Raw genomic sequence first — 16,407 nt, 5'->3', positions numbered from 1 at the left:
GTTCAGAAACACCTGTAACAGACTCTGACACCACTATGATGCTCTCCTTCGGCTCCAAAGGATGAGTCGTCGAGGAGGCAGATTTGAATTGTTTTGACTATTTTGGAGGTGGCTCTGAGACACCAGCCAGTGCCGGAGAAGACCTTTTTGAGGATTTTAATTTCCCAGAGGAAGCCAAAGAACTGGATAGTGCTTCCTCAAAGCATGGCCTCAATAGACCCTTGAGTACGAGTTTGTTCTTCCTCTCTTGTAACACTCTAGGAGAGAAAGCATGGCAGAACAAACACGACTCCTGTAAGTGGATGACCCCTAGGCAGTAGACACAGCTACTGTGGCCATCCGTTAAGGACATCTTTTGGGAGCATTTCATGCACTTTTTGAACCCAGAGGGTTTATGCGCCTTACTTTCCTTAGACATATCACACACACACAACCCAGAGAGATTGAAAAAGAGAAAAAGGAGGACTAGGTCCTCTAACTAAAACGGGTCTAGCCCTAAGGAGGAGTTACACGAGGACTAGGTCCTCTAACTTAAATGGGCCTAGCCCGGTGTAGTGAAACTAGGTCTTCTAACTTAAACAGACCAGAAAGGAAAGCCCATGCACACAAGAGAAACCGTAAATGACACAATAAATGTTTATATTTCTAAGAAAAAACAGGTAGTATACTTGCAATCCTAGTAACTTCACAAGCGGATCCCCGCCAAAAACAATGTAAAAATAGCAGAAACTAACTGCTAACGGTGACCAAAAAAAGGTCAGAATAACAACAGACAAGACAACAGGAGCCCCTGTTGACTAAGAGCGGAAACTGCCAAAAACTCCACCTAATAATCAAAAAAATGTGCAACGGCGCCTAAAACTAACTGGCACACAGGATACCAACAACAACTAGTAAACTAAGCTGCACTCAAAGAGGGCAAGCAATACAACTGCCTAATATATTAGCAACACTAAAAATACAATAATAAGGCACTGAATACAATAGAATATAAAGAATTTTGAAAAACTTGGCCAAAGCCAAGAGAAGCACAACCAAACTCGTCAACGCGGCAAACGAGATCTGGGGATTGTACTGGTGCACCATGGGATACCTGCTTAGCCACGAGCCAACTAGAAGTCTTCCAGCTTGTAAATAGGCTGAGTCGTAGCTGAGGATCGGCTCCGAACCCATATGTAAAAATGAAGGTGAGATCAGACTACCTAACATGTACTATTTTCCCTTCGCTGAGTGTCAACAGGAGGGAGTATCAATGCTGACTTTGCCAGAATGAGGCTAGGAGTATTGTGCTTGGTCTGTCTGACCTCATTTTTATTAATACTCTTAGGATCAAGGCTAGTGGTAGAAATGGGTTAGTGGATGGGTGCTATGCATAATCAATGCTGCTCTTTGAAGGGGATAGGGTCCTTGAATTCCCCAGGTCTAGGGCACTGACTAGGTTGCCACCTACTGGACATGTCTTTTCTTACTGAGGAAGACCCCCCCCCCTTTTCTTGTCTAGCAGGGAAAGGGAAAGGTTTAGATTTAGAAGGGTAACTTCAATTATATCTAGGCGGGAGACAAAATTCTCCATGAATCAAAAAGGACCATGAATTCCCGGGCTACATTAAAAAATATTAAAAAGGTCCTCCTGATCAAGTTTTCAAACACTTTCTGCGAGATGGGGGCGGGGGCAAAAGCGAACTCCTCATCTAGTATGGCATCCAGGCGTTGAACCTTTACCTGGACATACAGTGGCTGCATCCCCAGCAAGGCAAGTCTACAAGTGACAGAACTTGTGGCAGCTGTTACACATGAGGCATCCTAGTGTGTCTGGTGACCTGAAGTGCTGACCTAGCTGCCTCCTGTATGCCTGTCTATAAGGTCTTCTCAGTAATGCCCTCTGCTTTAGCAATGATTTCTTCCTGTAAGGACTCAAGTACTTCAACATGTGAAATTGTCAATTAAGAGCCCTCATAAAGAGCGTTGCAGATGTGCAAGTCTTTCTCCCAAATCTGTCAACCTACTTTCTTCTTGTTAGTAGGAGCACTTTTGGTAGATGCAGCAGACAGTACAGAAGGGTTAAACTGTGGATTCTTGTAGAGGTGCTTCTGAGTGTCATGCACTCTACAATAATTATCTAGTTTCCTTGAGATGGGTGGCAGAGTGTCAGGGTGCAAAAAATGTCATCAAACACATATAGAACTACATGAACAGGAGGAACAGTCAGAGATCTGGGAGGTTGACAGGCTTAGATGCTCTCTGTGATGGGTTTGGGCCTGACAGAATTCCTTGTTCTCCTAATTAAAGTCCTCCTTCTTATGCAAGGTATACTCAAAGGATAAATCCTCAGTGGAAGCAGAATAGAAGGTATCAGCTGCTGAGTCAGACTCAGGGTCAGACTGAGGGAGTAGGTGTTCGGACTAAGACAACTCTTCCTCAACTTTAGATGCTGAGGAGGCAGATTCCGGGGTAGGCAGTTGTGGCTGGCTAGGCTCCCTACATTTCAATAAAGACCATGAATTATTGGACTATATAAAAAGGTCCTGTGCTTCAACCTGGGCTGTGGCAGCTGAAGAATGTGTAGTAGGCTGATGCAAACTGACTACTGTATATGATTTAGACTTTCATTTAGAATGGAAGGCCTTAGTACGTAGTCAGGTGAACATACCCTCCATCCAGTTTCCTAAGTTTGTTCATGCGCAACAGCTGAACATTCAAGCGCTGGACACTGTGAAGCTTCTGGAGTGGCTTCAGACATTGGAGTAGCCATAACCGAATGTCCTGCTGCCATGGCAGCCTTCTTAGGGGTCAGACTAGAGTGCTGGGGCCAAGTAGTCTGACCAGAGGGCTGCAAAATGCCTCACTTAGTTGTAAGATTTGAATACGGATGCAGAAGGATCCCAGTCATTAGCTAAACCCATTTTCTTCAACGTCTTGTCTTCGTTTCTTGGCCAAGGTACTGGCTGTAGTATGAGAAGCCAGGTCCAAGGACTCCATGTGGGCTGTGATGACTTTGACCCTACATTTAAGGGTCTTGCACAGAAAGCTAGCAGAACCTTGCTAACTAGAAACGTCATTGTGAGACCCCCAAAAATACAGACAGAAGATTAAAATCTTTAAAAAGGAAACAAATCCTGCATAAACATTAATCAGAAGAAAATTTCCACAACAGGGTACTTAGCTGAAAGCAGGCTGTAAGAAACTCTGGAGAAAACAAGCCAACTGACAGACTGGGAACATTTGATAAAACATAGCAGGGCAATGGACTGCATGGTTAGAAAGAAATTAACATAGTGCTGACAGACACCCCACTCATACCCTGATGTCCAGACGCCGATCCTCAGCCATTCATCGACTAAGGGTGATGCAAAGGTTCTGGAAAATTAGGCCAGTCATGGGCTTCTGCATGGCAGGAAATCCCAAGAATCAGTACTGCAACACTGAACATGAAGAACTTTGCTTAACAGAGGGTCTGAAGTACAAAAGCAGATCCATGATTAGGCAAGTCTGAAATTGTAGCAGCACAAACTCCAACTAATGCAGAGTTATAAAGATCTGACAGATACTAACAGGACATTAGCTAGCTTGCTCTTATTTAGGTCAAGATTCCTGGACTGGCACTGGAGGGAGAATCTTTTCATTTAGCTATATACTATTTTTTAGTGTTTGGCTTCCTAGTCTGCCTCAGTATTTTTAGCATGCCCTCAGAGTACCTGTGCCTATCAGAATCAAAGTGAAATTGCCAAAGCTGTTTGCTTTAGAATGGCCAAGGTGGAGCATAAGGAGGGCCTTTTTTCCCTCTTAGTCAGAAAGTCTGCACACTGAGGCAGACATGTCAATTCACACCTCACAGGCTGGTCTGTAGAGGAAACCAGTTCTGCCTTGGACAAAAGGGTGCTAACATAACGTTGCATTTTCTGACCTTATTTTGAGTAGTACTCTAGAGATTTATTTTATTTTATTATTTATTCAACTTCAGTTTACTGGAAAAATCCGACTTGGAACGAAACCAATTTTCAGCGGAGGTCTGGGGAGAAACACTCCAGATACATGCCTATGAAATTTGGGAGGAAACCGGAGCCCCTGGAGGAAACTCACACGAACACAGAAAGGACATGCAGACTCCACACAGAAGGCACTCCTGCCAAGAACTGAAACAGAAAACCTCTTGCTGTGAGGCGACAATGCTACCACTGGGCAGTCCAAAAGAGTGACCCATTACCATACTGGGAGTTGAACCAGGGCCGCCAGGGTGAAAACCAGGAATCCTAACCACTAGACCATATGGGACATCCTTAAAGATGGGAGATAAAGGGTACTGGAGTGGAGGAAAAGGGTAGTGGAGAGAATAAAGAAACAATCCTGTTAAATCTAAGGAGAAGACTCCAAGTTCCTGAAATCACTGACCTGCAACATAACGTCCTAAGTTGCCTGCTTAGATGACAGTTGAACAGATTTATATACAAGGGAAAAAATAGGCTAAAGACCAAAAGGGAGGAGGGTTGAGGGTCAGCACTGAAGCAAAAACACATTTAAAAACAAAGTATACTACCACCTACTTTAACACACAGCCCTTAGTACACTGTTAACAAATTAGCACATAACAGCCTAAAATATCAGAGCAAGCAAAATTACTTTACAATAGCAGTAGTAGCAGAAAAAAAAACTATTAATTAGCCTGTTTATAAAAACCTTACACAAAATGTATCAATTCTGCTTAGCAGATAAAGTACAGTTGTGTACACTTACTATAAATGTAGATGTTAGAGTGTATTCACTGTTGCAGTCATCACATTTGGGTTACCCTGACAGGGGTAAGCCCAGAGAAAGCACGAATACCAGAGGCTTAGTATTTCTGCGTCGGTTGCTGTTGCTGCAGGACTGACGTCAGGTAGTCAAGTGGTATAAAATCAGGCAGCCAATGCATCAGTTTTTCTTGTCCTGTCAGGAGTCCCCAAATAGGGAGCTAGGTTATGGCGGAAGAACACCACCAGTAGAAATAAATACCAAAAATTCCCTGTAAAGAGAGAGCAAGAGGGAGAGACAAGGGGGGGGGGGTGGAGGGAGGGAAACCAGGACTGCAACAGTGAATACACTTCAACATCTACATAGGTAGGTACTAGGCTATCGGCCCGAGGGCATACATAAGTCTAGCCAACAAGGTTCCCTCGCTTACGCCACCCAAGAAAGTTATTTTCCTGTGCCACTGTCGAGCAGAGACACAGAAGTGATCCCCAGGGTGTATTTCCTATTTCCCATCCACTCATCAAGATTTTTCTTGAAGAGTGCTAATTAAGAACTTTGCTTGACAAAGATGGGTAAGCCTGTTCCAGAGTATGGGAAGTCTCTGGCACAGGAATCTATCCCTCCAGCATGTCCTGTTTATTGTGGTGACAAGGTTTAGGTCCCTAGAGCGTGTAGCTTGGAGGGATTGGGATTTCTTTAGGTGTAGCATGTCCAACAGCTCTGGGTTTGACATAGCTTTATATGTTAGGCAGAGATCACCTCAGAGTAGGCGATATGCTACAGAGTAAAGCTGGAGTTTTTTTTGAAACGGTCAGTGTAGGGCATCTGAGGCCAGTAATCCTCTTTGTGAGGTACTTCTGTGGTCTTTCCAGCTGCTGCAGATGTCTTGTGAGGTACATTCCAAAAGGGGCGTTGTACTTTATAATGAGTCTAATGAGTGTCGAGAAGAGTGGAACAATGACCTCTTTTTTCCTGGATGAGAACCCTTTTATGATGAGGTGTGCCACATAGGACTTCCCGACTACCGTGGCGATGTGACTATCAAAGGACAGAATACTGTCCCACCTGGACACCAAGGTCTTTTATCACACATTTGGTGTTAAGTAGACTGCTGTCTATGTAGTAGTTCATGGGTACAGAGTTTTTACCAAAGGGGATGACAATGCACTTTTTGGCATTGAGCTTGAGGCCATGGCTCTGACACCAGGCATCTGTCTCAGCGAGGCCCTTCTCTAGGATTTCCACATCATTTGGGGACTCTGCTATGGCTCTTAGTTTGCAGTCATCTGCAAACTTCGTTAGCCAGAGGACTTCTGTGTTAGCCTGTACTTCGGAGAAGTAAATACCAAACAGGAGAGGTCCCAGGACTGAACTCTATGGCACTTCACTTGTCACTGGTTTGAGGTCAGATTTGGAGTGTGCAACTTTTATAGTGTGGGTTCTGTCAGTGAGCCAATTGGCAACCCATCTTGTGACGTAGGGATTTATACCTAGTTTAGTGAATTTAGCTCTAATTCCAGAATGGGGGATGGTGTCGAAAGCCTTGGCGAGGTCAAGATAGGCTGTGTGAACCACCTTACCCTCATCTACGGCTTTGGTGACTGCCTCAAAGTCGTTGATCAGTTTCAGGAGCCATGATCTGCCCTTCACAAACCCGAACTGGGTGGGATCCAGAGTTTGGAGGTTACCAATGTCTTTGTTTATGAGTTCCATGGTGAAACGTTCCATGGCCTTGCAGACCAGGCTCATCAGGCTAATAGGGCGATAGTTCCCAGGATCAGTGGTGGCTCCCCCTTTGTGGAGTGGCATAACTGTTGCTTTACGCCATTCAGTGGGCACAAAGCCTGATGTGAGGCTATGACTGAATATGGTGCTTAGGTGGGGAGCCAGTTCATTCTGAAGTTCATGTAAAATGCAGCCTGGGATGTTGTCCGGTCTCATGGATGCTGTGTTTCTGGCTTTAGAGTGTGCAGCTTTTACCTGCGTAGTTGTGATTACAGGGACTCTGCATTCTTCCTGTATAGATATGGGCCCTTTGGGGGGGGGGGTGTAAAGTTAGCACTGAACCTATCTGCCAGGATGTTGGCAATATCAGTTGGTTCTGTAATTTGCATGCTGTTGTGCTGTAACTCAGAGCAGATCTGGGTGTTGCCATTGAGATTCTTGACATAGCTATAGAATGCTTTGTGGTTGTCCTTAGAATCAGTGGCAATTTTGTTTTCATAGCTAGCCTTGGAGGATCTTATAAGGGATCTCAGCTTCTTACTGAGGCTGACCAGGGAGCTTTTGCAACAATAGCTTCCTTCTGTTGTACAGTTTGTTTATGGCAGGGGACCACCAGACTGGCTTCCTTTTTTTGGAGGATAGCGTCTTGGTTCTGTTTGGGATAGCACGATCCATGCACTCATGTAAGTGCTTATAGAGTGCATCTGTGTAGGATTCAGAAGTCGTAACTGTATTGTCCATCTGCATGGGTGACATGAAGTTCACCACTTCTGTCTTAAGAAGCATGAAGATGGCTTTGGAGAAATATTTTACCGTGGTATCCTTAATGAGGGATGGGGGCGGGATGCGGATATCAAGGGTGATTAGCTTATGGTCGAATCAGACCAACGAGGAGTTGACTTCAGGTGTGGAACACCGGTCACTCATGTTGGTAATGACTAGGTCTAAGATATTGCTGTCCCTGGTGGGGGTGTGGATAAGTTGATCTAGGGCATTGGAGTTTATGAATTTCAGAAAGCGTTGCATGAAGGAATTGGTACACGAGTAGTTTTCCCAGTTAATGGTGGGGTAGTTGAAATCGCCCATTAATAGAGTGTTTGATTGAACCCTAATATTTTCCAGTACATCAAGAAAAGAAGAGTGGGAATCCTGGGGCACAGTGGGAGATCTGAAGCAAGCTACAATTTGGATTGTAGTTTTGCTCAGAGTTAGGTGCACTTGGATAACCTCGTTTGCATTATGATGAGCAACTAGCCTGGAGGTGTGGAAATCCTTAATGAATATGGACACACCTCCGCCTTTGGTGTTCTGGTCCAGGTTACATGGCCGAAAAGTGTGGTATGAGTTATACCCTGGTAGCGCAGCGGTGCTCTCTGCAGCCTTGAACCAGGTCTCAGTCACTGCACAGATATCGATGTTCTCCATTTTAAGGAGTGCCTAGAGTGAGTGCATTTTGAGATTTAGACTTATAGCATTGAGTAGCATTACCCTCAGTTTTTGCTTGCATGTTCCTGTTAGGGTGATGAATTTGCCATTTGAACCTTGCCTAAAAAAGGCACTATAGGGGCGGCAAGAGCCTTAACCAGTATCTGGAATCCCAGGGGCGACAGGTGCAGGCCATCTCTGGCAAAGCATTGTGGTCTGTCGACTATGTCATCCCAAGCAGACAGATACTGGATCCCCTTAGAATGACACCAGAAGCTTAGCCAATTGGTTAAACACATTTATGATAAGTGTACACAACTGTACTATGTTCTTCGTGTTTCACTGTTGCAGTCATCACATTTGGGTTGATTCCCAAAGCTGAAGAAAAGGGTGGAGGCAGTCAAGAAGACTGGGGGCTGGCTAGGATGCCCTGCAAGACTGTGGTGGCAAAGCCTGCCATGGATTTGAAAAAGATAGGAAGGTGGTAATGCTTGGTGAAGGTATGAACAGATGTCCATGTTGCAGCCTCCAGGATGTCCCTGGTGGGGACCCTTCTGAGAAAAGCTGCAGAGGTGGAGGTTGCTCTGGTGGAATGTGTCCTGACCCTCTCTGGGTGCGGTTTCCCGTGCTGTTTGTAGCAGAAATGGATGCAGTGTGCTATCCATTTGGAGATTTGGTATGGCCTTGCCCTCTGCCCCTGTTGCGAAGCTGACTAGCAATTGATCAGTTTTTCTAAAAGATGTAGTCCTGTCCAGATAGAATTTGAGCTGTCGGTGCACGTCTAGAGAGTGCAGAATTCTTTCCCTCTTGTTTTGTGGGTTAGGGAAAAAGGTGGGAAAATGAATGGACTGGTTGAGAGCCCCAGTGGACACCACTTTAGGCATGAATGATGGGTTAGTCCTGAGGGAGACCCTGTCTGCATGGAAAATGATGAAGGGCTCTATAGCCATGAGTGCTTGTAGCTCTGATACTCTTCTAGCTGAAGTGATGGCCAGAAGCAAGGCTGTCTTCCAAGAGAGAAAGTTTAACTCTTCTGAAGTTGCAGGTTCAAAGGGGGGGGTAGGGTGAGCTTTTCCAACACAAAGTTAAGGCCCCAAGCTGGGGTAGGAGCTCTGCTGGGTGGCCTTAAGTTGTTAGCCCCTCTTAGGAACTGTTTGATGAGAGGGTGTGAGAAGACAGGTGGCTCTGTGCTATAATGATCAGAGATGGCAGAGGCATGAATTTTAATAGAAGAGAAGGATAGACCCCTCTGTAGTAGGTCTTCCAGGATGAAAGAGAGGGAGGGAGGGCTGTGCAGTTCCGGCACCCTTAGCCTGGATCCAGGTGCAAAACCTTTTCCACTTGTCAGCATAGGATTTTCTAGTGCTGGGGCATCTGGCCTCGCGTAGAACATTTAGGACTTGTTTGCTCAGGCTGGCAACTTGAAAAGAGGTCAGGGAATAAGCCAGGCTGCCAGGTTGCGGCTCTGCAATTGGGGGGATGCATGAATTCTCCATTCCTCTGGGTTAGTAGTGTTGGGATCTGAGGTAGGTGCCATGGTGGGAGGGGTGACAGGCTGCGCAGCAGTGGGTACCAGTCCTGGCGTGGCCAGTCTGGGATAATCAGGATTGCACTCTGTTTTTCCTCCCTTATTCTGAACAGTACCCTTGAAATGAGTGGCAGAAATGTTGTGGGGGAAATGCACAGACCGAAAGGTTTACCCACTGGAAGGATAGAGCATCCACTTTACAGGCCTTGCTGTGAGCTTCCCTAGTGCAGAATTTGCTGACCTGATGATTGGAGTGGGACTCAAAAAGGTCGATCTTTGGAGTGCCCCATTTCGGGGTTACAAGGGTGAAGGTTCTGTGGTCTAGCTGCCACTCATGTGGGTCTGGCAGGTTTCTGTTTAGGTTGTCTGCCAGTGAGTTTAGAGAGCCTGTCAGGAATTGTGCTAGCAGGTGTAGTTGCATGGCTGATGCCGTGTGCCAAAGGGTCATGGCGAGCCTGTGGAGAGGAAATGAGCGAGTCCTTCCCTGCTTGTTGACATACTACATCACTGTGGTGCTGTCTGTTTTGATCAGTAGGGGCCCCGGGGAGAGTAGGGGTCTAAGAGCTGTCAGGGCATGCTGAACAGCTAGCATCTCTTTTTGGTTGATGTGCAGATGTATTTGATTTGGGCTCCAATGGCCCTGAATGCATCTGCCGTCCAGGTGTGCACCCCAGGCATAGTCTGGTGCATCTGTGGTGAGGGTCTGGGCAGCATAGGGTTGTGAGAAGGGAAGTCTCTTGTTGTGGTTGCATCCTGCTGCCCGCCAAAGAAAATCTTTCCTTAGACAAGGTATCATTGGTATGAGAGTTCCCAGGGTCTTGAGTGTGCTGACACCAAAGGCTTTTAGGTACGACTGTAGTTTCCTCGTATGCAGTCTGGCATACGGAATGAGTAGAATGCAGGAGGTCATGAACCCTAGAGCTTGCAGGATTTTCCTCGTGGATAACTGGGTTTTGGTGGCTAGTTGAGAGAAGTAGTCTGTCAGGTAGGCTTGTTTTTCTGGAGTATGGAATGCCATCTGGGATGCTGTGTCCAGGCTTGCTCCCAGGGATGCAATTTTTTGTGTGGGGACTAGTTTTGATTTCTTTTCATTGATCGTATACCCTAGGGAGGCCAGTAGGTCCTTTACAAAAGTCAGGTGCTGTAGCAGCTTTCCCTGCCTGTCTCCCTGAATCGGGCAGTTGTTTATGTATGGGTAAATTTGAATATTTCTTTGTCTGCAAAAAGCAATGATGGGAGCCAGACAGTTTGTGAGAACTCTGGGAGCAGTGGATAAGCCAAAGGGAAACGCAGAGAACTGAAGGTGCATAGATCCTGCCCTGAAACTTAGTTATTCCCCTGCATGATTCCCTGATTGGGATGTGTAGGTAGGCATCTTTTAGGTCACGGGTGGCTAACCAAGCATCCTTGGAAAGCATTGGTAGAAGCTGCTGGAGGGTGAGCATTTTGAATTTTGCTATCACCAGAAAGGTGTTTAGAATGGATAGCTAGAGAATGGGGCACCATGTGCCCTCTTTTCTGGGTACCAGGAAGAGTCTGGAGTAGAAACCTTGGCCTATCTGTTCTGCAGGAACATGCTTGTATTGGCCTCATGGAGAGCAGGGGAAAGGACTTGCTTTTTGGCCTCTGTCCACTACTTTGGAGGAAGATCTGGGAACCCTTTTGGGGTTGGCGGAGTGCGGAAATAAAATCTGTATCCCTGGGACACTATGTTGAGGACCCAGCGTCGTTGGTAATGGTGGCCCAGTTGCTTGTGTGGAAGGAGAGTTTTCTTCCTAGGGGCACAAGTAGGTGGGCAGAGGGAAGAAGTGGAAGTGTAAAGTCATTGTGAGTTCTTACCATAATGGGGTGGCTTTGCACTCCCTGTTTTTGAAGAGGAGGAACTCCATTGCGTAGATCTCTGCATTCTCTGGGGCTGTTGTTGGGGGGGTCTGCTTCCCCTGGGTCTGGGCTGAGCTGGCCTGGAGGGGGCAGAAAAGGACCCATGCTAGAAGGAGCAATACCTACTGAACCTCGGTGGCTGGACCAATAAGAAGTCTATTTGCAGAGATTTAGCTTTTCTTCCATCTTTTTTTAAAACCTCTTCTGACTTGGTGCCATGTAAGTTGCCTTTGTTCAAGGGCGCGTCCAATAATTTGGATATGACATGGTCTGGCAAGGCCTGTAACTTAAGCCAAGCATGCCTTCTAAGGACAGAACCAGTGAATGCTGCCCTGCATGATGCTTCTAGGGCATCGAGACCACATTGTAAGGTGTGCTTAGTTACTTGACTTGCAGAATGCATTAACTCTTGTAATTATTTTCCGCACAAGCAGGAAAAGAAGATATTTTTTGTCTGAGGAGTTCCATGGTATGTTGCTGATATTTCAGCATGTGGAACTGACAATTTAATGCTCTAATAGCAACAGTAGCAGAGATGTATACTTTTTTACTCCATCAGTCTAATGCTCGGGAATCGCAATTTGAGGGGGTGGGATTCGTAGCTGAAGTTGCTTTGATTCCTTTAGGTCTTTGAGAGATGACCTCGGGGTCAGCAGTAAGCTTTTTGAAAATAAATTTATGAGAGTCAGGGACTCTAATACCCGTCAGGTTTCCTGGGAGCAGGAGGAAGGGGGTCAGGAGTCAGACTATATTCCATAAAAACATCATCCACAACATCCAGGATAGGAGGAATTGCCAATGGTCTGTGCTGTGGTAGATCTAAGAATTCAGAGTCTCTTTTTTGACTGAGGATAGTCCTGACATTCCCATTGGAAATGCTCCCTTAAAGTATGTAGGGTTTCCCCAAATGAAAAATCCTCGGGTGGAGAGGCAGAAGGAATGGATTCATCTGCATCAGAATCCTCATAAGCAGAGAGTGGTTGCATATCCTCATATTCAGATGCATCAAAGTCACCTGAATCATGTTCAGATAAAACTACTGGGAACAAGTCTCTTTTTCTTTTGGAAGGGGTAGCCTGGCTTCCCCTAACAAGCATAACAAGGTCTTCCGCCATTTTAAGCATTTCAGACTGAGGCAAGGAAGCAGGTTCCTGAGCATGGACCATCGTTTTTTTGGGTGTGGTTCATACCCTGGGCCTTAGAAGCTCGGTTGTTTTAGAAAGAATTGAAGATGCAAAAGAAATCATTGGTCCGTGTCAAGAATCGGTAGTGCGAAGTACTTCCTTGGAAGCCAGTGCCTGCTCAGTGGCTCCGGACCCATCCAAGGTAGAGACATCTGCAGGATCCTTAGTCGAAGAAGAGTCTCGCGGCATACCTGACTCCAAAAGGGTCTCGGTAGCGGCCTGCGAATCCACAGAAGCAGGCATCAGGGGCTGAGAAAGCACCTCACTGAGGAATGGAGAACTGACGACTAGCTTAACATAAGTGTCATCGGCAGTTTTGGACCTGTGCGGTCTGTCTTTATCCTTACGTTTTTTCAGATAGGTAGTCAGATGGCTAACCGAAGCCATATTGGAATTAGAGGACTGAGTGCGAAAATATCTAGCTACAATAAGGGCCCGACGATGTATAGTTCTGGTGTTGAATAAAGCACAAAAGCGACAGCGGGGCACATTGTGGTCTGGGCCTAAACAGGTGGTGCACTAAGAAAGGAAGTCTCTGTGTGGTATTTGCTTTCCACAGGCGAGACAATTGTTAACTTTTTCTGACATCGGTTAGAGCAAGAAAAAAGGATCCCCAATGGGGTACTTAGCTTTAGAAGACTTCAACTTCAGTTCAGAAACTGAATCTCAGGTAGCGGCCAACTGGCACTCATGCAAACAGCTTCTGCTTCAGGCTCCTCAAAGACAGACTGATGCAATGGCAATGGCTGTCTGATTTTATACCACTGATGAGCTGACGTCAGTCCTACAGTAACAGCAACCAGCGCAGAAATACTAAGCCTCTTGTATTCTAGCTGACTGAGGGCTACCCCTGGCAGGATAACCCAAATGTGATTACTGCAACAGTGAAACACGAAGAACATCTTACTTATCACATCGCACTAGCCAGCCCAGTGGGGAAGGAGGACCCCCTCCCCCAACTAATATCCAGGCAATCAGATTTCAATTAATGACTCGGGCATAGGAAGGAGATGGTATGGAGGATGGGCATGCCTATTCTGAAGGAGTAGCAATGCCAATGTGGATGAACTGTTCAAACCCAGGTGGAGGTCACAGCTCAGAACAATCACTGGGCTAGCAGAGCAGGATGGCAAAGGGGGCATGAATGCCCTAAGGCCCAGAGTGAGTACATTCACTTAACTCACACTTCACTGTACTAAGCTTACAAATGTAGTGTCAGCAGCTTGGAGGTAGGGCCTTGTAAAAATCCTGGCGCGAAGAGCATATATGATGCAGTAGGAAACCCACAATTCTCCAAGCTCCAGTCAGTGCTCACCACTTCTCCTTCCCATTCTGTTATGCAGTCCCGCCTGGGGTTGAGTACATTAACCAGCACTGCTCTGCTTTTTCCCCTTCCAACCTCACTACCAGCCTCACCTGGAAGGGTAATGCCAGGATAGTAGGTATGGACTAAAGGGGGTGGCATAGCAGCTGACGGTTAAGCTGCCTTACAACAGCAATAACAAAAAAAAAAAAAAACAAATCACATCAAAGTAATAGAAAACAGCAATTTGAACTAAAACTGAAATGTGTGCTAATCTGCATTGTTTGACACAAAAACCTTTGTGCTGCAAGATTATGGAACTTCACTAATGACTTACGGCTTTGCAAATTACTACAAAACTTCTGTAAAACTGCATTATATTCCATGTTTCACATCCCAGAGCTCCAAATACTCCCATATGTGTACGTACAATATGTATTTAAATATACTCACATGAAAGTAAAATAAGATAAAAAAAAAAATGAAGCACTTTCAGAAGAGTCTAAAAAAACTATACCTGAAGTTGTGAATATTGGCAGCAGCCCATAAGGCTCTCTGGGAAAAGAAAGCTTGAACCTGTAGGCCATCTGTAATGTAACAGTTAAGGAAAAGAAATGCAATGCCAGAAAATGTAAGGAAATAATTTTCTCCTATGCTACATTAGTTTTTCAGAATCTGTGCACAGAAGTAAATTTTTAACTGCAAGTAAAATGAAGAAAATGTGATTAGAATGGAACTTAATAGAAATAGATAAATATTCTACTTATCAGCTGATCTTTGAGAATGCCCTCTAGCAGCAGATAACAGTGAAGACCTTCCTTCCTGACAGCCTATTGGCAGCAAATTTTAGATCTTATGATGCTTCCGGAACAAACTATATTATTCAGTCTCATTTTCCTGTAGTTCTGATTTAACATGGAACATTGATGAACCACATCTGTAAGAAAAATATATCCAAAAATATACAACTAGAAACCTAGAATACTAATAGAAAATATAATGCCAGCTAAAGATGGACACCCAGAAAAAAAATGGAAGACAGGAAAGTAAAGATGCAGCCAATGCAGACAGCTCTTTCACGAATCAGCTGACAAGTCAGTATCTGTACATCTGTCACATTTTACTTTGAAAGACCTCCTACAGTAGGTAACAACTGGGAAGTCCAAAGAGTATCCACCAACTACTCAAAAGCAAAGCAGAATCTTGAATAGTTATATGAAGAGAGATGGTTCAGAAGGCCATATGTTAAAACACTTAAAGGGCACAACTACTGGAGTGATGGTCCCAGCAACAGGACTTGATTAAAGCTACTCAGTGAGGATAATGACAACACAGTGTTATGTCTGTAATGGATGCATTCTTGAAGCAGGCATTGGATAAGCTCTAGATGAGTGACCTTTGAATGCACTTCACACCACCTGCTGACAATATGACAATATACAATGCAGTTAATCAGGTGGGAGAAATGAGCTGCCCCCCCCCCCCCCCGAAAGGAGTAAAGGTCAGAATAGTGCACAAAGGTGGTTACTTTTAATCAGTTACCACCTACAAAATCAAATATCAGTGGCATCTTACCATTAACCAATTCTTGTGGAGGTATATGACTCCTATCAATGGGAACTGCAGCATAGCTCCACTGGTTTGACTACTTCTTTGCGAAAAGGGGCTGCATTACAATTACTGAAACTTTATCAAACTCTTACAATTGCTTCCACTGTTTTGAGAATTTCATACACTTTCCAAAGATTCTTTTGGGTTCTACAAACCCTGGTTTTAAGGTATCATCCTTTATTTTTCAGTGGATGCTATATCCTTCTATACCTGTAAACCTGAATCTTTCAAAATCACAAGACTGGCACAGAGGATTATAATTAGACGGTGCTAATCATATGAGTTTGAGTAATGGTTTCTAAGAAATTTAATTTGACAGTGAAGCTGAAGAGTGAATTTCTTGGAATCCAGTTCAAGTACATGGATATTTTCAGTGACCTGATCATAATTCTTTGAGAGACTTGGAGAGTTTTAGTAGTTCAAATATATTACTAGTTTTTAAAAAGCATAGAACACTAAAACGCCTAACAGCTTTAACATCAGCAAAATAAATTCACACTGCCACATAAACATACGCTTAATGTGCCCTCTGGATTAAGCAACATCTTTAAAAGCTGCTAAACGCACTGCTCTAACACACTTTTGTGCTCTGTGTGGTGCTGCAAAATGTGTTACAGCCTTCATAGCTGTCAAAAGGTTTCTGATGCAATTTTGTGGTGACTGCAATCTGTGTGGTACCACAAGGTCTGACAACAGCAAGGTTAATATGAAAATACCTCTCAAAAAAATGGCACTAAAGCTTTTATTAAGCAGGAATCCTGCAACACTTATTTTTTCCCTTGATTCCATAGTGCACTCAGCATGGTCTGTGTATGACACCCCTTTCTATTATTGCATGTATGTGTTGGGGGGGTTAAACTACTAATGACCTCCACAAACACAGAATTCAAACAGAGATGCTGTTTAACAGATTCAGCCTTCAGATGGGTAGGCCAATAACCAAGTTGTAATCCACTTCACATGTATCAGAAGTCCATTTTACCTTTCTATTAATGGCAGTTGTGCCAGGATCAAAGCACTCA

At 44.8% G+C, this 16,407-nt stretch overlaps 1 protein-coding gene across 1 annotated transcript in view; it reads right to left on the bottom strand.

The window, feature by feature from the left end:
* Nucleotides 1–16,407, bottom strand: part of NUP160 (nucleoporin 160) — a 1,498,284-nt gene that overhangs the window by 499,445 nt on the left and 982,432 nt on the right. The window contains exon 23 of the mRNA XM_044082750.1: nt 14,292–14,361. Coding sequence (XP_043938685.1) covers nt 14,292–14,361 — 70 coding nt within the window. The remainder of the gene's footprint in view (nt 1–14,291; nt 14,362–16,407) is intronic.

Source organism: Protopterus annectens, chromosome 9.part0, assembly GCF_019279795.1.
Source record: "Protopterus annectens isolate FY-2018-M chromosome 9.part0, PAN1.0, whole genome shotgun sequence".
NCBI classification, from domain to species: Eukaryota; Metazoa; Chordata; order Ceratodontiformes; family Protopteridae; genus Protopterus; species Protopterus annectens.
The sequence above is the reverse complement of the archived record's forward strand: the minus strand, read 5'-3'. Positions and strand labels throughout refer to the sequence as shown.